A 25,641-nucleotide genomic window follows, 5' to 3' on the forward strand; every position below is an offset into this window, starting at 1 on the left:
TGCTTCAGTGCTATATAACTCAATGACTCTAAATTCACTAACTTACTATCATATACTATACCATATCTTCCCTCTTAAATTTTGGTCATCCATTGCCACTTACAAAAAACGATCCCAATCTTCACCAAAATTTCAGTCACATTATTGCCCACTTCCTTTAATCTAATCATACCTTGATCCCCTTCAGTTGGTCACAGATTTATCACCTTTCCTGTGAGGTATGTACTTGTCCGAGTTCTTACAGAAACTTCGGGTCTTTCAACATCATACACCCTTTCCCAGGCGACCAGACTGGGGTTGATCAGACCTCGGCCTGTGTCCTAGCAGCAACCCACAGATCTGCCCTCTTTATCCAGAGCCATCTTGACGCTTTCTCTGCTGCATCTGTGATGGTAGAAATGGCTCTCCTTCTTCTCTCTCCCATGATTCCAAGTGCAGTGTATACTTTGCAGAGAATAATACTTCGTTTTGAGAAATTGTGAAAGATTCCTTTAAATGCTTGCAGTTGGCTACCTTTTCTTATAACTTAAAATTCTGCCAAGACGAGGCTCCCAATAACCTCTTCAATGAGCTGGTTTTGAATGCATTGATGCAGCAATCTGAAAGATGGTGGAGGCGCAAGAAACTGCAGATACTGGAATCCTGAGGTAAAAACAAATCGTTGGAGGAACTCAGTGGGTCAAGCAGCAGGCCAAGCATCCTGATGAAGGGTCACGACCCAAAATGGCGACCGTTCCTTTGCCTTCACAGCTGCTGCTCGACCCACTGCATCCCTCCTGCTGTTCATTTTTTTTGCTAGATATTATTTTTTGATGATAAAGAAATGGCTTCTTTGTATTGCAAGAATGAAATATAATCAAATGCATAATTTTGCTATGTTTTCTCATTGAAAGCTATGAGCTGTTAGAAATATGCAGATAAATTATGAAAATCAATGCTGTGTTTTTACCTTGGTCTTGAAATGAGAATGTTCCCTAGCAAACCAGCCCACAAGGATAGAACCACAGAACCATAGAACACTACAGCACAGAAACAGGCCTTTTGGCCCTTCTTGGCTGTGCCAAACCCATTCCTTTTATAGAGTTCATACATTCCCCGGAAGAAATCCGAGTGATCCACACATCTGAAACCCTGCCCCTTCCCACTTTAGCCATACATTCATCTGCGAAACCATGGTACTGTTATCCTCAGTGGTACCTGAGCATGGAGCAGGCAGCAATCCAGAGACTCCTACCTTTGAGGCCCTGCTTTATTCTTTCTCCAGGACCTCATCCCTTTTCCTAGATTTGTCATTGGTACCAACATGTACCACATCTTTTGGCTGCTCAACCTTTCCTTTAAGAATGCTGTGGACTAGATCTGAGACATCCCTGACCCTGCCACCTGGGAGGCAACAGAGATCTTTTTCATATCTGCAGAATCTCCTGTCTGTTCCCCTAACTATTGAAAGCCTTATCACCACATTCTCCTCCTCTCCTCCTCCACTTCTGAGCCATGGGGCCAAATTCCATGCCAGAGAACCTGGTCAGTGCACCTTTTTCCTGCTGGTTTGTTTTCCCTCCCAAGAGTATCCAAAAGCAGTAGGCTTTTCATTGGGGTACACCATACTCACTATCAGCCTATAGCCTTTCTCTCTCAAGACAGTCACCCAGATATCTACTTTCTGCAACTTACTTGTGACTACTTCCCTGTGGCTCTTGTCTATCATCTTCTCATTCTCCCACATGACCCTATTTAGCTCTAGTTCAATAACAGATGCACTTCTCACAGACATCACAATCAGGGAGACTGGAGGTCTCACAGATCTCCCCCATTTTGCATAAGGAGCACACCACTGACCTGGGATCAACTCTTCAGCTAGGCATTTGTAACAAAAGGAAGAGAAACTTGACAGAAACCTCAGCCTGACCTCCGCCACTCATCGCCAAATTCTCTCAAGCCAAATCCACAGTTCCCCAGTCCAACTCTATCCGCTCCCATAGTGGCTGTTCCGCTAAACCTAACTTCCTTTTATTGGCCTTTGCCAAGTGCTTAATAACTCAGACGATCTCAAGCACCGCAGTAGGTCCCGAAAGGCCCTGCTTGTTTCCATTGACTCACCATAGTCCCTACAAGTAAAATACTTCAATATTCCCTGATGGATTCAATGTTTTTGTCCAACTTGCTTTCTCTTCTCTGTTTCTTACCTTACTCTAGCAGAACTGCTGAGTCGCTGAACAGGTGCAACTTGTTCATCATATCCTCATCCGAGTACCCACTTCCCATTTTGGAATGGTGTTAGCAGCTGCTGGGAGAGGACTGAACTGCTATCCCAGTAAAGATTGCCACTAGGAGTCATTGGATGTTTATCTGAAGTGCAACCCCACTTTTGTCCCTGGTCATCAGAAGGCCAGTCTTGCACTCCTGTTGGGATCAGCATCAATTCAACATAAACTAGCTGTGAAAAAAGGTAAAAGCTGCACCAGAAAGGGGAGATTTTTTTGTGTGCAGCACCCAAGGGAATCATTAAATATTCCCAATTACAAGTTCTATAACAGAAACCTGCAGCCACAGAGACTGCAGTAAGAAAGATTTAAGTGAACTAGTGACCTTCAAGCCTAGCAGACTCGGAACTCTGGAGCAAGTGCAGCAGCTGGAAACCCAGGAGAGATTTCCATTGTCTCAGGAAACATGGCTACCTGGGGAGAGCTCCAGATAAAATTGAAGCACAGGCCCCTCAGCCACATCCCACCCCACCTCAACCCAGTCTCTCTACCATCCTCCTGGCTAAGGTCGCATCTCTGGAAAATAAAATCGAAGACCTCAGACCAAGAATGCAGTACTGGAGGGACATTCAGGAACTGTTCTGTCATCTGCTTCACAGAGACATGGCTCAACTCCAGCACCCTAGATAGGGTGCTCCAGCCTGAAGGCCACACCATCCACCACACGCACTGGACAGTAGCATCAGGTATAGGCAGAGGTGGCATATTGGTACCAATGACATATCTAAGAAAAGGGACAAGGTCCTGGAGAGAGAATTCACCACTGTGCACAGACGTAGGGTTTCTGTTTCACTCCTGCTCCCACGATCTGCAACATCTGGTAGTCCAGTGTCATCCGTCCTACCTGTTAAGGGATTTCTCTGCCTTCATTGTGGAAGCGGTGTACATTCCACCCCAAACATCGAACTGGCATTACAGAAGCTGAGCACCATGATCAACCATCCAAGACGCCCTGATGCCCTCCCAATCATCATGGTGGACATCAACCAGGTTAGCTTAAAACATTTTAGACCATAAGATGTAGCAACAGAAGAAGGCTATTTGGCCCATTGAGTCTGCTCTGCCATTCAATCATGGGCTGATCCAATTCTTTCAGTCATCTCCACTCCTCTGCCTTCACCCTATACCCAACTACTAACCAAATTTTCTAACCAACTACTACCAAACTGTCACCTGCAGAACCAGAGTGGCCAACACACCTGCTCCCTGTTATGCCCCCACATGCCCAGCATGTAGAGGATGAGGACAGCAAAAGTAGGGCCAAGGGCGGTGGAGATACGTTTACAGGACTGCTTTGAATCAGTGGACTGGAACACATTCAGGGACCTATCTTCAGATGGGAAAAACATGCCATGGCCTTTGTGAATAAGTGTGTGCCTTCGAGAACATGCCAAGTCCTCCAAACCCGAAACACAGGATGAACAAAGGCACTTGCAGTCGGTTAGATCTGTGGCATTTAAAATCAGCAATCCTGAACCATACAGGAAGTCTACAGAAGGCTATCGTGAGAGCGAAAAGGCAACTCTTTGTGAAACTAGAGACAGAATTAGATTCACAACTGTTGTGGCAGCGTTTGCATACACTACTTCCTGTAAGATGAAACCTAACAAAATTTCTGCTATAATCCCTGATGCGCTCAATGCCTTTTATACACACTTTCAAAGGGGAAATAACACTATACCTGCTCGTATCCGCACAGCATACAGTGACCCTGTGATCTCTCTTGGAAGCAGATGTACGAGGGTCGTTCAAGATGATGAACCCACCAAAGGCGTCAGGCCCCAAAGGTATACTTGGCAGGGCACTGAAAACCTGTGCCAACCAACTGGTTGGAGTTTCAAGGACACTTTCATTCTCACTGCTGCAGTTGGAAGTTCCCATCTGCTTCAGAAAGGCATCAATCATACTGGAGCCCAAGAAGAGCAGGGTGAGCTGTCTGAATGACTGTTGCCCTGTTGCACTCACATCTACTGTTCGAGAGGTTGATCGTGGCTGGAAGTAACTCCTGCTTGAGCAGCGCCCTAGACCTGCTGCACTTTGCCTACTGCCAGAACAGATTTTCACTGGCTCTCCACTCTGCTTTGAAGCATATAGACAATGGCAAGACATACATTAGGCTGCTGCTTATTGATCGCATTTTCATGTTCAGCACCATCTTTTCCTCAGTACTATTAACCAAGCTTCTAAACCTGTGCCTCTGTAACTCCCTCTGCAACTGGATCCTCAGCCTCCTCGTCGGGAGACCGCAGTCAATGCGGATCAATAATAACATCTCTTCATTGCTGATTATCAGCACAGGCACATCTCAGGGATGTGTGCTCAGCCCACGGCTCTACTGTCTTTACAAACATGAGTGTGTGGCTAAGCACAACTCAAATGCCAACTATAAATTCACCATTGACACCACTGATGTTAGTAGAATCTCAGATGGCGACGAGGAGGCATACAGGAGTGAGCTACCTGAGTGGTGTTGCAACAGCCAACTCACGCTCAGTATTAGCAAGACCAAGGAAACTACTGTGGTCCTCAGAGAACACACACCAGTCCTCATCGAGGGGGTCAACAGTGGAAAGTGTGAGCAGTTTCAAGTTCCAGGGCACCAACATTTCAGAAGATCTGTCCTGGGCCCATCACACTGATGCAGTCATGAAGATGGCATGCCAGTGGCTCTACTTTGTTAGGAGATTTGGTATGTCACCAAAGGATCTTGCAGATTTCTGTAGATATGCAATGCAGAGCATCACAGTCTCATAAGGAGCCTCCAATGTACAGGATCTCAAGAGGTTGCAAGGGGTCGTAGACAGCCAGCTCTATCACATGCTCAACCCTCCCTGCAATTGAGGATATTTTCTAAAACTGGTGCCTCAAGAGGGCAGCATCCATCCTTAAAGATTTTCACCACCAGGACATGCAATCTTATCATTAGAGTTGAGGTACAGAAACCTGAAGATCCACACCCAACAACTTAGATTTTTTATGACTTTGCATTGTTCTGCTGCCACAAAACCACATATTTCATGTTATATATCTGTGATAATCTGTTCTGATTCTGATAGAATGACACTCAGGACAGTTTGGTTCAACAGCCCATCTCCTTTGTATTCAAAACTCTTGTTAAGGACCATCTTTAAACTTGATCCAGGTCTGTAAGTAGATATCCAGGCTTCTGGAGCTGGAAGTACTAGAGCAAAGTTTGAGGTCGGATTGTTTTCCTGATCTGCAATGGACTGAGTAAGTACTGTAAGTACTATGGACTCCCTGGCTAATGGTAGGGGACCAAAGCATGAAAGAGGTTGGGAACCCCTGTTATAGTTTGATGCTGATGAGCAGAACGTCAGCAAGATGAAGGAAGCACTTAAAGAGTAACAGCAGCACTCCGTGCTTTAGCGTTATAAGTGTAATGAACTACAAGTACAGTTTAATAAGGCCTCCATCGGTCAGGGCTGACCATGGATATTGTATCCTAGCTGTCTAGATACGTTAGCCTGGGCAGTATGATGTGGAGAGCAAGCTGTTGCCAGTGCAGCAGGCTCCCCCTATCCACACATCTGATGAGCCCAAAGGAACGGTGGAGACTGATACAGTTTGGCACCAGCAGCACCACAGGAGCAGCCTGTCAGCATTGAACTCAACGTAGGACTGCCTTAGGGACTCCAGCTCCAAATTTTTCCCTCGGGGTTTACTTCTGAAGACTCCCCCGTGAGTGGGTACAGCCCCAAGGTGGCGGAGGTTGGAGATCAGAGTTTTCCTTCTCCTAAATGAGCTGCCAACCACGGCTGATGAGCCCCATCTGCCCGAAGTACAGTTTAATATATTAATATCAATTCACAATGATTTTGATACAAGATCTTGTTTCAAATATATTTAATGTATATACAAGCCATCCCTGGGTTATGAACAGCCACATTATGGACACTCCTACATAAAACTGAGCTCCCACCATATTATTAAATTCAAAATCCAGTGTTCATTCCTACAAATGGCAGAACTAGTTTCCACTCTCTCTCCACTTCTAGTCATTATTTTTGCATTAGTCTTGTGTGCTTTTGATGCCTTTCATTGTAATACAGTGGATGTATGGTAACTATAGCAACTATTTTTGTGTACTTACCAGTTTATGGACAAAAATCGACTTAAGGACATCTGTCAAAGTGGAATCTGTTCAATACCCAGGGACAGCCCGTAAATGTTTACAAAGAACACAGAAATGAGTTGAGTTGGTGGGATGAATTAAACTGGGGAGTGGAAATGGGTTAATTGTGTTTGTCAGTGTGTCACGCAGGAGATAACAGGTTGTTTAGTATGAGATGCACCACAGGGAGCACATAGTTTGGAATGTGACTTGTTATATGAAATATAGCGTGCTGCTGAGTTCAAGTGGATTAGGCTCATAAACATACTTCTAATTACTGGTACTTCATTAATCTTCACGCCTGCCAGTGAATCACATTGAATCATGTTGGAAACATATTGTAAAGTCTTTGAGTTTGGATTACTTTATTTATTTTATATTTTTATTAGAGATATAACTTGGTAGCACGTCCTTTCAGCCCAATGAGTGCATGCCAACCTATTAAACCCATTTGGCCCATTAGCTCCTCTCCCATACATCTTTGGAATGTGGGTTGAAACTGTTACTGCAGGAGGAAGCCCAGACAGTCACAGGGAGAAGGCACAAACTCCTTACAAACAGAAGTGGAATTGAACCCAGGTCGCATTACGCTAACCACTACACTATCGAGCCGCCCCCATGGCACAACTTAAACAAGCTAGTTTGAAAGCTCTTTTTTCCTGTGCCATTTAACCAGTTGCACCATCACAAATTGTCAGCAAAGATTCAAGACAGAAGAATGGGCCGTGATCTTATTGAAAGAGAGAATATGTAGTTAATTTTCTGAACTTCCACAAACAACAGGAATTCTGCAGATGCTGGAAATTCAAGCAACACACATAAAAGCTGCTGGTGAACGCAGCAGGCCAGGCAGCATCTCTAGGAAGAGGTGCAGTTGACGTTTCAGGCCGAGACCCTTCGTCAGGACTAACTGAAGGAAGAGTGAGTAAGGGATTTGAAAGCTGGAGGGGGAGGGGGAGATCCAAAATGATAGGAGAAGACAGGAGGGGGAGGGATAGAGCCGAGAGCTGGACAGGTGATAGGCAAAAGGGGATACGAGAGGATCATGGGACAGGAGGTCCGGGAAGAAAGACAAGGGGGGGGGGACCCAGAGGATGGGCAAGAGGTATATTCAGAGGGACAGAGGGAGAAAAAGGAGAGTGAGAGAAAGAATGTGTGTATAAAAATAAATAACAGATGGGGTACAAGGGGGAGGTGGGGCATTAGCGGAAGTTAGAGAAGTCAATGTTCATGCCATCAGGTTGGAGGCTACCCAGACGGAATATAAGGTGTTGTTCCTCCAACCTGAGTGTGGCTTCATCTTTACAGTAGAGGAGGCCGTGGATAGACATGTCAGAATGGGAATGGGATGTGGAATTAAAATGTGTGGCCACTGGGAGATCCTGCTTTCTCTGGCGGACAGAGCGTAGGTGTTCAGCAAAGCGGTCTCCCAGTCTGCATCGGGTCTCGCCAATATATAAAAGGCCACATCGGGAGCACCGGACGCAGTATATCACCCACATCCCATTCCCATTCGATAGACGTAATGTGAGATAGAAACTGTTCTTCAGCTTGGTGGTACACACTTCCATGATGGGAGGGGGAGAAGAGAGAATGACTGTGGTGCATGAAGTCTTTGATTGTGCTGACTGATTTACCAAGACCATAGGAAACCCATGGGGGGAGGCTGGTTTCCATGATGTGCTGAACTGGCCACAACTCTCTGCAGTTTCTTGCAGTCACATACAGCGCAGTAGTCGTACCAAACTGTAATGCATCCAAAAAGGATGCTTTCTATGGTGGATCGATAAATGTTGGTAAGAGTTGATGGCCACGTGACAAATTGTTTAGCCTCCTGCTTTGGTGAGCTTTCTTGAATGTGGTCTATGACGTTGCTTATTGGTGATGTTCACTCCTCCGAATTTGAAGCTCTCAATGCTCTCAACCTCAACCCCACTGATGTAGACAGGAGCATGTGCACTGCCCCCTTCCTGAGATCAATGATAAGCTCGTCTTTCGCCGACATTGAGAGAAAGGTTATTGTCAGGTTATCAAAAGGCACTTAATAGAGTTTCATCTAGGAGACTAGTTAAACATAGTAAGGCATTTGGCATTAAATGATGTATGATAATACAAATAGAAAATTAAAATGAGGAGTGAATGGGGAGGAGTATTCATTGGATTTTTTTTCTGAATTGGAAATTATTTGTGGAAGACGTTATTAATTCAGAGAACTGAAGTGTGAGCAGTTTCAAGTTACTGGCTGTCAACATCTCTGAATATCTATCCTAAGCCCCACATATTGATGCAGTAACAAAGAAGGCGCACAGTGGCTATTTTTCATTTGGAGTTTGAGGAGATTTGTTACGTCACCGAAGGCACTAGCAAATTTCTACAGATTACCACGGCGAGCACCCTAACTGGCTGCATCACCATCTGGTATGGAGGGGCCACTGCACAGGATTGGACGAAGCTGCAGAGGGTTGCAAAGTCTGCCAGCTCCGTCATGAGCACTAGCCTCTCCAGCACGGAGGGCACCTTCAAGATCGATGCCTTAAAAAGGTGGCAACCATTATTAAGAACCCTCACAACCCAGCACGCGCCCTCTTCTCATTATTTCCATCAGTGAGGGGGTACAGGAGCCTGAAGCATTTTGGGAACAGCTTCTTTTTCCTTCACCATCTGATTTCCGAAAGGACAATGAATACTTCTCTATCCTTTGCTCTCTCTGGACTACTACTGCATTGCACTTCTGTCACAAACCAACACACCTCACGACATTTTCAGTGATAAGAAACCTGATTCTATTTCAGACTGTGAATATCATTGACAAGACCGGTACAGTACTTATCTCAGATGAGGCACCTTCTTGTACATTTGTACTGTGAGCGGTAAGGCAGTTCAAGGAATCTTTATCCATCAACAATACAGAAGTAGCAACATAGTTCCAAGTCAGGACGGTACATGACTGAGATGGTAAGTTAGAAGTAGTCAGCATGGAAGGTCCTGCTCCCTGCCTCCTAGATGATAGAAGAGGCATATTCGCGAAATTTGTCTCCAGTCATTGTAAAGATTTCCCTCTGCCTTCCTTTGACCCCACTTGTGCTACCCACCTTGAAACAATACATAGTCATGTGCCACTTGATGGTAATGGAAGGCAGAGTCATGGCACATCGGTAACGCACCTTTTTATCATTTTGAATCCCCTGTAGTGAGAATGAAGTAGATACTCCAGGGTAGAAAGGACTGCACTGACCAGCTGGTAGTGAGACTGGGTAAAAATGGCATGACAAGAATTGCAAACAAGAGAAGATCTGCAGATGCTGGAAATCCAAGCTACACACACACAAAATGCTGGAGGAGCTCAGCAGGCCAGGCAGCATCTATGGAAAAGAGTAAACAGTCAATGTTTCCGGCCAAGACCCTTCAGGAAGAATTGGATGGATTGGTAAGCCCCTAGTAAAAGTGGGTTCTTCACGTTTGGTAACAGAATTGGGTATTGTTAGATCTAGTAGATAAATTTTAGATTAGATTAGGCTCAACTTTATTGTCATTGTGCCGAGTACAGATACAAGGCCAATGAAATGCAATTAGCATTTGACCAGAAGTGCAAAAGAATAGTATTTACAAAATAACTGCAAATAAAAAGTAAGTGCTACAGCACACAAATATAAAAGTACTGAGACAGTCCAATACGGATGCAATACTACTTAGCGCTGTGATGAGAGATTCAGCAGGGTCACAGCCTCAGGGAAGAAGCTCTTCCTGAGCCTGCTGGTGCAGAAGCGGAGGCTCCTGTAGCGCCTACCGGATGGGAGGAGAGTAAAAAAGTCCATGGTTAGGGTGAGATGCATCCTTGATAATGTTTTTTGCCCTGCCCATCAGCGTTTATGGTAGATGTTCTCAATGGTAGGCAATTGGGTGCCGATATTCCGCTGGGCAGTTTTCACCACCCACTGCAGTGCTTTGCGGTCTGATACGGGACAATTGCCATACAAATACTGGTTGTATATCACTAGCTAACTACGTAGTTGGGTTTTATGAAAACTGCTACTTAAGCAAGATAGTTAGGTGTTCTTCTTCAGCTTGTAAAGTTTGCAATGGTGGTTGGCAGCCCAACATCAGATGCATATACACTAACTACTGAGTTGGAGTGTGGAGCAAAGAGAGAGGGAGTATACTCATTAAAATTCCACCCAGTATGAAACTCAAAATAATATCAAAAAGGTCAAATACGCATTTATATACATTACGATGGCAGTGATATCCTAACAAACTTTTCATGTCTGTCCCAAAGATCTCAATTTAGAAATTATATGTTTCCTTTGCTCCTCAAAGGAACCACATTCAAACAATAGTATACGGCACCATTTATTGACAAGTGCACACCCCACAAATGCCTGTATCATGTGCAGTATATTAATTCTGAACAGGGAATTATTCAACTTACTATGTCCAATATGTAAACGTGAAAGTGTAACTTCTTCCTCCTTTTATACAAATCTCCCAGTTGGGTTCCCACCATCCTCTGATTTTTATGTAAACACCATCTTTTCTTTTCCTTATCCCAACATTTTATTCATGGCTTTCACCTCATCCCTATGCAGGCCCCACTACATTTACTGCATATCCTTAATTGTAAGTGATTGGTTGACTGTAGTGTTTGCCACACTGTCCCCTCCAACCCCAAAATGGGCAGGGACCATAAGAAATGCAAAAGAAAGCCTCATCCCTGCGGGCACAACCGATGCCCTCCAATTTCAAGAAGAATGTCTAGTCTACAATTTGAAATACCTGTTTTAATAGATGTGAAGACGAAGAACAAATCAGAGCACAAAAGTACATGATCAGAGTATACTTCTTTGACCCATTCAAGGTGAAAATGAGAGCAACCATCTCAGACAAGAATATTGATACTTTGACAAACACTTCTTAATTATCACCTGAAACTTTGGAGCACATACAGAAACACCTGAATGACCTGTCACTGGGTCTTTTGGACCACCTGTGTAGATATGTAAGAATCCATAATATCTGCCTTGCATATATTACTGAACTTCTTGTGTCACTGATATATAAACACTCCTCATCTCCATCTTTTCCTTTAGTCCTAAATCAACCCCAGGCAAAGGGAAAAACCACGGAGGAGCAACAGAAAGTGGTACTCTGGGACTCTGAATTCCATATTAAAGAACCCAAGATTCTGTGCCCACTCATTCCCCATCCACCCAGAATTGGAGACTTTAGGAACACAGTGCTTCCAACACTACTAATGTTGGCAGTATTAAATAGGCAACTTTACGTGGCACTTATGTTAACCCAATAATCCCCTGCTAACTATAACCTGCGTAGACGTAAAAGAGCCTCACCCGTTTCTACCAGTAACGCCGAAATCGGGGATGATTTAATAGCTCCGCAACATAATCTCAATGCCTGAGCTTGAACTTTATCCTGCGGTTTTAATACCGCTGGTGAGGCTGACCCAGAGAGGCAACACAACCATAATCAAAGACAATTATACATTCTGATTAAAGCAATATACATTTGTTTGAGTTCTCCTACTTGCATCCCAATCACTCCCAATTAAATACCTCAGTACATTAAGGGTTTTTTTTTACAGCTCGCTGTAATATTATTCACACACATCTTCCATGTTAGCCTTGTGTCCGACCATATACCGAGAAACTTTAACACAGACTCTTGCGAATGGTTAGACGTATTGAGACTGCCCGTTTAAACGGACCGATTCAGTAGTGAAACGAGCCGTGAACAATTTATTGGCTGCTGGCGAGGTTGGAGATGATTGGACTGATGGTGCTGCATTTGGAATAAACTTCAACACACGTGTTATTTCTGTATGTCTGACAATAGCATGAGGAAGTGAAGCTCAGTTTAGCTTCCTCGCGGGTAGAACGGGCTGCTTCAGGGGCGCGGTGGGGTTGCGACTTGAACTGAACCGGGCAGCGGGTGCTTGGATGGAATAAGGCGAGGGAAGATGAACGAGCGGTGGTACCATGAGGACATCTCCCGGCCCATGGCCGAAAAGCTGCTGGCTAAGGCTGCACAGGACGGCAGCTTTCTGGTCCGGCAGAGCGAGTCCATCGGAGGCGCGTTCGCCCTCTGTGTGCTGTAAGTTACCGGAACGGCGCGACGGGGACGGGACGGGACGGGACGGGACGGGGCTCGCTCTGTGGCTTCGGTGGGGGTAGAAGGGAATGGCTCTCGTTGACGCCGGTTCGGGGCAGCCGCGCCCCTGACCGCTGAGGAGATACCAATGCCCGGCTGTCTTGGACCGGGACTGCCCTGCAGCCCACTCCGGGGCGGGGTTAGACAGGCAGGTTGTGGGTGCGGGAGGGTCATTACTTTTGGCAGCGAGGAAGAGAATGTCCACCCCCCCCACCCTTCCACAACCCTCTCACCCAGGTCATCGCCCACCGATTTGCTCCGGGGCTCTGGCAGGGTCTCTGGATTCCCGGGTTTTTATCGGTCTGGGTCCGCGCTGCAACCCGGAGCCGCCTTCGGGGTTTGATCTCAGTGAATAGGATTCCTCACCGGGAATCCGTGTTGGGGTGGGGACTAGATCGGCTCTTTCCGCAGTGTGCCTGTAGACGTGAGGACCCTCCCCGTGTGGTGTATGTTTGGGGTCCGGTGCCACATTCCCCCCACCAGCCCCTCTCCCTCTTGAGATGTATGCTGTGTGGTTGAGACTCCACACAGAAAGGGTAGAAAGTCAGAATCTTCTTCCCTGGGTAAAAATGTCCCACGTTGGGGGAAACCTACTGAAGGCAAGAGGGGAAGCTTTCCCCATCCCCAAAACGCTGTGCCTGGAATAGGCCCCATCTTCCTATGTTGAAGGGTTGAGCCCTTATTCTCCCTCCTATAGGTGTGTTTTTGGGGCTGAGGTGGAACCCCTCCTTAGTGAAGTGCAACCCCCTTTCCCCACCTGTGTACTGGGTACAGTGCAGCCCCTGAACAATTCAGCTGGTGGCTCTGATCAAGGGAGAGCTTCAGGAGGTCAATGCTCTCCCCACTACTGGCAATACTTCCCTTTTTGGACCATTCTGTTTAAATCCCAGGCAATTTTGCCTGGCATTCCCACTTTCTGTTGTGTGCTGTAATGAGTTTCCCAAAATGAGATGTACTTTTTGAGATGGCTGTGTGCAGTGTAGTCAACAGGTTTTCAAATGTGAGTTTACACTTAATCAATCAGTATTGAGTCACAGTTTGATGTGCAGTTCTAATAAAAACAGGTTTACATGGTCAAAGAGCTTGGTTCTGCGCTCTAGTATGCTGGCTGTTGTTCCATTATTTTCATTCCTAAATATGCCAGGTTATGACAGAATGTTATTAAATACCTGGGAAATTCTATCTCAGGTGGGTGTCCATCGGCGGCCGCATCCAGATCTCTTAGTCTCACTTTTTCCATTGTACTTCCCCTCTGCCTATCCATTCAGGTCCCATGTACAAAGATCAACCAGCTGCGTTCTGAATTTCAATGTGATCTTACATTTTAATGTTGGTAAATATCAGTTTATTACTGAGTTGTACCTGTGCTTTCTGACACCTAGAAGATGGCATCAATGAACCTGAAAAATGGGTATGTAATTGGCGATGGATTCCGTAATACAGATGCATATATTCATAAAATATAGAACAGTACAGCACAGCACAGGGAAAGATCCTTTGTCCCACAGTGTCTGCTGAACATGATGCCAAATTCAACTGGATTGCTTCGGCCTGCACATGATACCTACCCCTGCATATTCATGTGCCTGTCTGAAAGCTTCTTGTGTGTCACTGTCATATCTACTTTCGCCAGTTCCCCGGGCAACCAGTTCCAGGCACGGTGTGCTGGGGATGGGGGATGCCCCCCGCCTTACCTTAAGTAGCTGTCCGCCGACCTTGGACATTCCCTACCCTAGGAAGAAGATTCTGACTTTCTACCCTATCTGCGCAACTATAATCTTAAGCTACTATCAGGTGACCCTTGGCCTCTGATGCCCAGAGAAAATAACTCGTCTGTCCGTTATTTATTGATTGATTGAAGTACAGTGGGGAATAGGACCTTCCAGCCCTTAGAGCCGTGCAGCTCAGACACCTCCGATTTAATCCTGGCCTAATCACGGGACAATTTATAACGATCAATTAACCCGTCAACCGGCAGGTGTTTGGATTGTGGGAGGAAACCGGAGCACCCGGAGGAAATGTGCGCGGTCATACATGGGGAGAGTGTATGAACTCCTTACGGACAGTGGTGGGAATTGGACCCATGGTACTGTAAAGCGTTGTGCTAACCATTACGCTACCCTGCCGTGCTTCATAAGTGATGAAATGGCATAGGGAGCAACATGATTTTGGGGTAGAGATGAACAAATCATTATAAGTGGAGACACTGACTAATAAAGTAAAATTTAGGAAGAAAAAACACGTGTGCAGTTATTTCTTGGCGGATTGGAAAGAATGCATACTCGATTGATCACATTTGGCATCACCAGGTGTAATCCTGGTTTGCATGTTCTTTAAAAGATGTAAAGAACTACAGAATGTGCAGTGAAGTTTCGCAGGAAGGAAACCAGTATCTACTTGAGAAAAGCGTAATGGGTTGAAGCTCTATACTGTAGGGAGAGAGAAGGCAATCTGCCGACCTGATGTTCTTTTAAGTTATAATTGGACTGTTGAGATAATGGTTCCACTTGTTAGAACAAAGCTATGGCTGATGAAGATAAGGTGGTCACTTAAATATTAGCGGAAGTTAAGAAGACGTCTCTTTCCCCAGAGACCAGCAAGAAAACAGAACTGACTCACAAGCAAATGAGTCCTCATTTAGGTACAAGTAAGGGGGAGAAAGGAACTAAAGAATATTTTAGGCTTGGGTGAAAAGCAGTGAGAAATTGCACCCATTTAAAGAGCACAGGGAATGGAAACTGTAGACCGTAGACTCCCTGAGCTTGACCCTCTATTCTATAAAATCACAGCTGCTGGGTACTTTATCCTTAATTTGACAGCCACATTATCACAGCCCATAATACTCCATGAAGTTCAAAAATTTAATTCTGCCTTAAATATAGTTACTAATTTGGTATGCACAGCAATGTGTAACAAGGATTCAGAAGTTTGAGAAGAGTTTTTCATGAGGCTATATTGATCAACTGACATTTGTCACTGCCACCTTCTTGAGCTTTTCCTGTTACCATACAATGCAATTTGCTCCAGTTCTGCAACCAGCTGCAGTACAAATAGTGGAACTGATCAGTTGTTTGTGCTGTAGGCTTGTGTAATTATGTAAATGTGCACTATAAAGGAGATGGCCTTATGGTTTATCATCTGCTTGCAGTATCTGATGACTTCCGGTTTGTGCTTTGCTTGCGTAGAATGAATAGGTGAAGCAGATTTGTGTAGACTCTTCAATTACGGTTGGCATCGGTCTGCTTTCCTCTGTTGTGCAGCTTTGTTGTTGTAGCATGAGTGACTTTTCATAATTTTTGGATAAAAGGTGTTTGATGGCTGATGACCTTCATTGGTTCTGCTCTTGAGCCATGCTCGTTCTCTTTCATCAGTAGAGTCAAGGGAAGAGGGCCAGCCGCTTGGGTTCCCCCTGCCCCCCCACTGGTTCACCATTAATTGTATCTGCACCCACCATGCCACCACTCACCCACACACTAAGGACAATTTATCTCTCTGTTCTCCAGTCTTTGGGAAGTGGGAGGAAATCAAAGCCGTCACAGAGAACTTGCAAGCTCCACATGCTGCCCCTGAGGTCAGGATTGAACCCATATCTTTGCTTCAACTGCTGCACTCAGTATCTGGCTGAAAATTGTGGTAGTGTGCTTCATAGTCTATGACTTGGACCTGGATCCTCCATTTCCTCACTTGAAGACCCCAATCAGTAACAACATCTCCATAATCACCATCAGTTCAGGCACATCTAAGGCTGTGTGCTTAGCCCCCTGCTCTACTCACTTTATACCTATGATTGTGTGGCTAAGTACAAGTCCAGTGCAATATTTAAATTTGCTACTACTATTGGGTAGGAGGTACAGGGGTCTTATGTCGGATTGAAGAACAGTTATTACCCTACAGACATCGGGTCTCCTGAACCAGTGTGGATAACTTCACTCACCTCAACACTGAACTGACTTACTTTCAAGGACTTTACAACTCAGTATTGCTTATATACTGTTTTTATTAGCCCAATTTGCTTTTTGCGCATTTAATGTTTGTCAGTCTTTGGTAAGTATTGTTTTTCATAAATTCTATTGTTTCTCCTGTGAATGAATGCCTGCAAGAAAATGAATTTCAGGGTAGCATATGGTGGCATCTACATATTTTGATAATAAATTTACTTTGAGCTTTGAGTAGATGGTGGTAGAGAACCCAAGGAGCAGATATTTGGGATGGAGTAGAAGGTACCACAGAAGTGGAAGAAGGATAGGTGACAATATAGACAAGCCATTTCTTCATTTTTGGAAATTACAGAGTTCCCCACAGTGTAGGACTGGATGACACTGATCATTCCAATGATTAATAATCAATGTGAAATACCAGTGACCTCGACAGGCTCTTCATTCACTAATAGTCTCGTGTAGTTTACTTTGGCTGACCTTTCTGACAGCACAAAAGTAAAGGTCTTTGGAAAAGGCACTTCACAACCTGCTTTAAGAGTTGAAGCATGACGCAGCGCATGAGCTTTGCCTCTCCTACTTCCCCTACAAGATTTCTCTGAATTACAGGTAACTTAGCCCTCTGAGCCTGCCCCGCTGTTCAATGTGATTGTGGTTTATCGAACCTTTCTCCATTAGAATGGTTGCTGTCTCAATTGGTGAACTACCCACCAAAAGTGGCTTTTCTGGTCGGTAGCCATCACAGGTGAAGGGTTACAGATAAAATAACTCCCAAAGCTTTCTGCTTTGCACTCTGTTGAACTTCATTGTGTTGCTTGCCACTGTATCAAGCCTTTATTCATGAACGCTCATCTGCCTTCTTTAGATTATCTTGGCACTGCCACGTTTAATGCCCCATGACTTATTTTTCAAAGCTCATGTACATTCTCTCTGTTGGCAGCCTATTTGAGATCATGCATTTTACGTTAGCACCCAAAGCTAACCTGGCAAAGAAAGCCCGAAGATGACTGTGTCTCGTTCATCATTTATTTACTAATTTACTGAGATACAGCACGAAATAGGCTGCTCGACTCACGCCCCCCAGCAATCCCTGGATTTAATCCTAGCCTAATCGCTGGACAATTTATAATGAATTAACCTGCCAACTGGCACATCTTTGGACTGTGGGAGGAAACCGGAGCACCTGGAGGAAAGCCCAGGCTGTCATTGGGTGGGGGGGTATACAAACCCCTCACAGGCCGTGGCGAGAATTGAACCCAGTAGGCTGTTCTAACTGCTATGCTACCGTGCCACCCCAATCATCCACAAAGAAAAATAGGCACCTGCAGCAAGGAATATAATATATTCATTCAAGGAAAGCTAATTTTTATTTCTGCTGTATCTTGCAGTTGGTTTTCACTATTCCTGACTTATTTTTTTCCCAATCTCCTTTAGGAAGGAAGATGATCACACCTAAAGAAAGGTGTATTGATAAAGCAACACACACAAAAAATGCTGGTGGAACGCAGCAGGCCAGGCAGCATCTATAGGAAGAGGTACAGTCGACGTTTCAGGTCCCGGCCCGAAATGTCGACTGTACCTCTTCCTATAGATGCCGCCTGGCCTGCTCCGTTCCACCAGCATTTTTTGTGTGTGTTGCTTGAATTTCCAACATCTGCAGATTTCCTCATGTCTATATTGATAAAGTGTTGTTTACAGCTAATCAAGTGTCTTTGAAACTAATCGCTTGTTTAATATAAATGCAGCAGCAAGTTTATACAAATAGCAATGTGACTTATGACTGGGCACATTTGGCTGATAAATGTTAATTGAGGGATAAGTATCTGCCAGCATCCATGGAGAAATTGCCTATTCTCTATTAAAATAATAGCATAATGTTTTGCCGTGAAGTCTGATTTTGTCTTTTGTATCTAAAAGATCTTCTGAAATACAGCACCAATTTGAAACTGGAGCATAAATTTTGATTGTGTGCTCCTGCCTTTCTAGTGGGATTTGAATTCAAACTTTCAACTAGTAAGAAGTGTACCGACGAACCATAGCTGGTATCTAAGATTAGCTGTTTCATCTCTAACTAAAGCAAGATGGTAACACCTTTCATGTTCAAAGTAACTTTTGTTGTTGGAGTACAGATGTCATCATGTACAATAACCCTGAGATTCATTTTCCTGTGGGCATACTCAACAAATCTATAGAATAGTAACTATAACAGGATTAATGAAAGGTCAACCAGAGTGCAGAAAACAAACCGTGCAAAAATATAAATAAATACCAATAAATAACAAGAACATGAGATAAAGAGTTTTTAAAGTGAGATCATTGGCTGTAGGAACATTTCCATGTTGGGGCAAGTGAATGCGGTTATCGTCTTCTATTTATGATCCTGGTGGGGTAGTAACTGCTCTTGAACTTGATGGTGCGAGTCCTGAGGCTCTTGTACCTTCTACCTGATGGCAGCAGTGAGAAGAGAGCATGGCCTGGGTGTATCAGTGATTACATTGTTAAAAATCTTTATTAGAATTAATTAATTTATTCAATCCCTAATCTAAAGGTTTAGTGATATAATTTTGAAAGCAAAGATTAAATAAAAGGTCAGCCAGATCACTTTCTCTATGTGGGACTGATTTGCTCACCTAAGCAGCTAGATGGAAAGTTGTTCTAAAATCAATGGGGTCCTTTTTCATCAGCAAGTCTGATTGTGGGCATTAGAATCCCATTTCAGCTTTACTCGATGTATTTTGACATGACGTTTCTGGTTAACACAGCAAGAGGTTGATGGGAGTCATAGATAGTAAAGGTTTATTCTAGCGGAGACGGGAGAAGGTTACTCCATTGCCTATGCTCAGTTTGATGTGATTATTTTTGTATCATAAATCAGGTGTGGTATTTTTATTGATTCAGCATTAATCTCAGTAGCAGAACAATTCTTATTATTTCCATAACAACTAAGGTTGGAGAAGATTTTTAGAGACAGGATTTATGAGCATTTGGAGAAGCATTGTCTAACTAGGGATAGTCAGCATGGCGTTGTGAGGGGCGTGTCATGCCTCATGAGCCTGATTGAATTCTTTTGTGGAAATGACAAAGCACTTTGGTGGTGGTACTGAAGTGGATGTGATGCATATGGATTTTAGTAAGACATTTGATAAGGTTCTCCACAGTAGGCTCATTCAGAAAGTCAGGAGGCATGGGATCAAGGGAAACTTGGTTGCATGGATTCAAAATTGGCTTGCCCGCAGAAGGCAGAGGGTGGTTGTAGAAGGAGTGTGTTTTGCCTGGAGGTCAGTGATCAGTGGTGTTCCACAGGGATCTGTTCTGAGACCCCTGATCTTTATGATTTTTATAAATGACCTGGGTGAGAAAGTGAAAGTGTGGGTTAGTAAGTTTGCAGATTTTTGTTTGTTTATTTATTGAGATACAGCACGTGGAGTTGTGGATAAGATTGTGGCAGGTTACAAAATGACATTGACAGGATGTGGACCTGTGCTGAGTAGTGTCAGATGGAGTTTAACAAGAAGTATGAAGTGATTCACTTTAGAAGGTTGAATTTTGAGTCAGAATACAGGGTTAATGGCAGGATTCTCAGCAGAGTGGAGGAACAGAGTAGTACACCTTCATAGAACTCCCAAAGTTGCCATGCTATTTAATAGGCTGGTTAAGAAGGTATATGGTGTGTTTGCCTCCATTAGTTGGGGATTTGGGTTCAAGAGCCTTGAGGTAACGTGAGGTAATGTCGCCTCGCTATAGGAAGGATGCATAGGAGACTTACCAGGATGCTGAGGATGTCTTGGCTTGCTCAACCTTTCTCTTTGGGACAAAGGAGGATGAGAGGTGACTTGATAGGGGTGTACAAGATGATAAGAGGCATAGAATGTGTGGACAGTCAGGGAATTTTTTCCCAGTGTGGAAATGGCTAATGCCAGGGAGCATATTTTAAGGTGATTGGATGAAAGTATAGAGGTACGTCAGAGGTAAGTTTTTTTTTGCAGAATGGTAAGAGGTGGTGGTAGAGGCAGATACAGAGGAACAATTAAGAAACTCTTAGATAGGTACATTGATGCTTGAGAAATGGAGTTGCTATGTAGGGGGAAGCGTTAGATTGCTCTTGGAGTAGGGTAACGTGCACAATGTTGAGGCCTATGGGTCTGTAGTGTGCTGCAGTGTTCTATGTCCTTTATGTTCTGTAAGCTAATGCCACACTTTTGATAACAGTTGATGTTAATCTGAGATGCTTTGTGGGTTGGTGGTGTAAGTAAGTGAGTGCTTTTGCATTTTGTGCAGACCAAGGGACTTGATGAGATCACTTTGTTGCATGATCAGTTTCATTCAGCTCCATGTGATGCAATGCAATTAACTCACAGTGAGGGGAAACAAAAGTTAGATCATACTGACCTAGTTGGAGAAGGAGAAGTGAGAGAGAGAAATGAAAGCTTACTACATGAGTTGGAAAAGACCTTGTGCACGTGTGGGTTCGCATGGAAGTTAAGCAAGTGTACCCAGTAATGTCCTACATTTGTATACATGGGGGCAATATCAGAGTGGGTAAGTGATAATACATTTGGAAATGAACAGTGTTAGTGACAGAGTTCAGGAGTGTATGGGTAAAACACATGGTTGATGCAGTTTAACACCAGTACAGTGATATGAAGTACAGAGGAAGTATGAGGAGAGGCAATTTCAACTATGGCGATATCCTGAAACTGTAATCCATCGATTTGAGGATCCCCTTTACTATAGAGAAATAGAGTATAAAATCAAAGAACTGTGCTAAAGCTTTATAAAATGCAGGTTAGATTCCAGCTGGGTGCAATTGGAACAACGGATGATAAGGACAATAGGAGTCGGATTGCATCTCTATTTCCCAGTGCTTGCACTGTAACCTGTGTGTGTTGTATTGCTCCTTACTAATTGCTCACTATAATCTACATCTGGTGCCCTGGGTCAAAGACTGGGCAGTCTCCCTTGGAAAGAATCCAGCTTTGGAGATTATTATCTTTATCAATTGCTGTGTATCGGAATGAAACTTTCCAGTGTGTGTATTTAATATTTCAGTAACTGAGTGTGTTTGTGTAAATAATTCATTACAGGTTATATGTAAAAATAAGTGAATTGCATAACGTCATCATGCTGCCACTTGATATTTGCTCAGTTCGCTTAAAGAAAGCACCAAGTCAGATGCACGTATTTCAAACTCCTGTGTCCTCCTTTGAAATTAGTTTAATGTTTTGAAGTTATTAAACATAACATCCAGAATTTTCCAAAACGGTCACCCCCCCCCCCCAGCAGAGATTGCAAAGTGCAGATAAGAGGGAGTATGATTGGGGTGTTGGCTTTCAGATGAAGTGTTAATCTCAAATACTCGTTTGGTCCATTTTCTTGGGTGGATGTTTTTAAAGTCCTATTACTATGCCCAAAAGGGCTCTGGTAACTTATCCCCAGTATCATGTCTAAATGCATCCCCTGTGTATCTGCTCATTATCTTGCTACCTTTTGTGAAACTTTACTGGGTAGAATTTCATTGGGTTATGGTTGTAGCACACAGAAACAGAAACCTTGGTCTATGATGTCCATGTGAACAAATTGCCATGGTACGTTAATCTCCTACTTTCCTGTATTGGGGACCTTATCCTTTGTCCCTCACCTATTTACATGTCTGTCTAAATGCAAGTTAATAGATTTGCAACAGGAACAAGGTGATATCAATTTGGGGAGATGCTGGTGGGTGTAGTTGTTGATTAGGAGCAGTAGTGATCAAATTGGATGCTCTTAAAGCAATTGTGAATATTCCATCTGAACCAGTCATAATTTTGCTTTTTTCCCCCCCAGATATGAAAAAGCTATCTACACTTACAGGATTTTTATAAATGAAGATAACTCATTGTCTATACAGGTAGGTGATCTCATTTACCTAAATAGTGAACTGCAGTAGAACTAGTGACCATCTCTGCCTGGAAGAGCAGAACTGTGTGAAAGCTCATGAGATGCAATTCATTTCAAATAGCGGCTGATACCAAAGTTTCAGTAGCAAATGTGTTAGAAGTGTATTGAAAGCTGGTGACACTGAGAATGGGCTTCCTGTGTGACCTGTAGAACAATGCAGTTTTGCTAGAAACGGCAATACTCATCTTTAGATTTTGATATCAAGAGTTGGAATTTTGAGCGCATTGTTAATTAGAAATATTTTGGAAGATGTGTAGCTTGAGTGGTTGATGGTTGGGTTGAGTTCTTTTCCGATCTTGGCAATTTAGTCACATTGTGAGGAGACATTGCCAGTGTGCTGCTGATTGTGGTGTGTCCGTTGAATGCTTGGCCTCAGTATAATTCTCAATCAGCTGAATGGATGTCATTTTTCAAGCTCAGTTGTGATGTGGGGAGGATATCTCGTCACTGATTGGCTGTGTGGCGAACCTTCTGCATTGTCTGGAATTTTGCCAGCATCGGCTCATAAATAGGATCAAAGTCTACGTGCTTGTTTACGGAATTTTTTGTGGAAAACCACGCTTCTAGAAATTCTCTTGCATGCTGCACGTTTGATTGTGCTATGACCTCCACTGATGCCCAGTCAAATTTGTGCCCCCCTCGATCTTCATGGGTAGAGGCAGGTCCTTCTGTTACTGTATTGTCCACTCCTGCCCCCCCCCCCACAACCAAGCCACCACTGCTCAATACACGTAAGTGCCCAATTAAAGTCCTAACCCATACATCTTTGGGATGTAGAAGGAAACCCGAGCTCCTGGAGGATACCCACATAGTCACAGGGAGAACATACAGGCAGTGTCAGAATTAAGTCCAGATCACTAGCATTGTAAAGCGTTGTGCTAACCACTATGCCACCATGATTTCCCTGAGATCTGAATGATCACTCTTTGAGACTTGGAGAAGTTTAATCCTTTTAGTTATTTTTTCCACATTTGTGTGAGTATCTCTCAGGAGGCTGTGCGGAAACCATGTTGGGGAAGGGGGAATGATCAAGCAGTTTGTATTAGAGTTGGTCCCAAACACTTGGTGTTCTCATTTGTACATCAACGGTCCATTTGAGTGCAAGAACATGGAATATGTTTGCTGGATCCACCAAATGGAAAAGGAGTTGCAGACTAGCTGCAGTTCACTAATGCTGCCCATTGTAGAACAGGAATGCGGGAATAAGAGCTATCCTGGCAAGACACAAAACAAGGCACCACTTGGATGAACTTCAGTAAAGCAGTCAGATATTGTGCAGCTGCACTTCAATGTGGGTTTACAGCTTGAAGTCAGAAGAATAATATCAACTGTACCAACTTTGGGGAATTTTCAATAGTAAGTTGAAGGTGACACGGTAGCATAATGGTATGACAGCACCAGCAACCCAGGCTCAATTCTACTGATATCTGTAAGTAGTGTTGACATTCTCCCCGTGACTGTGGATTTCTTTCAGGTGATCTGGTTTCTTTCCACATTCCAAAGACGGACAGGTTAGTAGCTTAATTAGTCACCTGGGTGTAATTGAGCAGTGCAGGCTATTTGAGTCAGAAGGGCTGTTATGATGCTGACACTTTTAATTTTCAGTCAAAAATCATAGGCTACTTGCTGCCAAATGTCCTCCTATCAAAGAATTATCTATTTTTTTTAAGAGTCAATTTGAATAATTAAAATGAAGAGACTTGAACTTTTGAGATGCCTTTCATGACTGTAGGATATCCCAAAACTTTTTGCAGCCAGTTTAGTCTAAAGTGTACTCATTTTGCTTTTTGTAAGAATTCAGCTACGCATTTGTGGGAAGTTTTCACAATTAACAAAGTGAGGGTGAGGAGAAACCTTTTGAGGGATAATATTGCCTTAGACTCTAGAAATTGGGGTGGGGGTTGAATTCTGCTCTTTAAACTAGTGCACTGGGAACCTTAAGACCACCTGAAACATAAGTCATGTCCTTATCTGAATGTTGATAGTAATACAGCGCTCCCTCAGTACCATATGATGCTGACCTAGCTTTGTGTACATGTATTGAACCCGCTGTTTTTGATTTGGATGGGAGAATGATATCCTCAAGACATTTGTGCCTGTAAATTCTAAAGGCATTCACCTTGGTAAATGGAAAATCATTTTTTTTTCTGATAGAATATGGTGATCACATTGGGAGAAAGACTTTAGAAATTTCACTCAATTGGTCTACTCAGAAGTTATCACCCCATAACATGATGGTTGACAAAAACAAAACTGAAGGTACTAGCTCATCAGTTTCCAACAAAGTATGTGACGAAAAGCATTTAAAAACAATCTGGAAGAAATTATTTTAGACCTGAGAAATTGCCCACTCTAATATTTTTATCAGTGTGTGGATCCTCATGCAGGTCTTGTCAGAAACGGAGAGCAGGTGGCCATGGCTGACAGGAATTCGGGAACACTTTCAAACTTTGGCCCCCATTTTAAGTCTCTCAAGGTTGGATTGCTGCTGCATGACCTGAGGCAGAGATGGTGATGACATTTGTTATTCTGGGTCTGAGATATGGAGAGTGCTGGCATGAACTAGGCTTGGGAGGCTTCTTGGTATGAGCTGGAACAGTGGAAGTTCCTGCCAAGAAATGAATGAAAAATTCTATCCTTAACCAATATTCCAGAGGAAGATTGAAATGATTATTTTCATTCTGGAGAGCTCAGTCTAACAGTCTATTTATCCTCTTGATTTCCTTTATGGTTTATATTCTCTTAGAAGTTGACCATTTAATATACACTTTCAAAGTTCAAAGTAAATTTTTATCTAAGTATATGGTGACATGTGTACGACCCTGTGATTCGTTTTCTTGCAGGCATACTTAGTAAATCCAAGAACCATAATAGAAACAATGAAAGACTCCACCCAATGGGGTAAACAAACTGTGCAGATACAAAAGAGATAAATAAATAAACAATAAATATCGAGAACATGAGATGGAGAGTCCTGAAAACTGGGAATAGTTCAGTGATGGGGCAAGTGAAGTTGAATGAAGTTATCACCTCTGCTTCAACAACCTGATGGTTGTGGAGTAATAACTGTTCCTGAACCTGGTAGTGTGAGTCCTGTATGATAACAGCGAAAAGACAACATGACTTTGGGTGGTGGGGGTCTCTGATCATGAATGCTGCTTTCCTGCAACAGTGCTCAATGGAGGGGAGGGCTTCACCCATGATGGAC

At 43.6% G+C, this 25,641-nt stretch overlaps 1 protein-coding gene across 3 annotated transcripts in view; it reads left to right on the forward strand.

Annotated features, from left to right (window-relative positions):
• The first annotated feature begins 12,302 nt into the window (after positions 1 to 12,302).
• Positions 12,303 to 25,641, forward strand: part of inpp5d (inositol polyphosphate-5-phosphatase D) — a 140,761-nt gene continuing 127,422 nt past the window's right edge. For all 3 annotated transcript variants that reach the window (XM_063046063.1, XM_063046062.1, XM_063046064.1), the window contains exons 1-2: positions 12,303 to 12,504; positions 22,320 to 22,383. In XM_063046063.1, the coding sequence (XP_062902133.1) occupies positions 12,371 to 12,504; positions 22,320 to 22,383 (198 nt within the window). In that variant the 5' untranslated portion in view covers positions 12,303 to 12,370. The remainder of the gene's footprint in view (positions 12,505 to 22,319; positions 22,384 to 25,641) is intronic.

This window comes from Mobula hypostoma, chromosome 4 (assembly GCF_963921235.1).
Source record: "Mobula hypostoma chromosome 4, sMobHyp1.1, whole genome shotgun sequence".
In the NCBI taxonomy this organism is placed as follows: Eukaryota; Metazoa; Chordata; class Chondrichthyes; order Myliobatiformes; family Myliobatidae; genus Mobula; species Mobula hypostoma.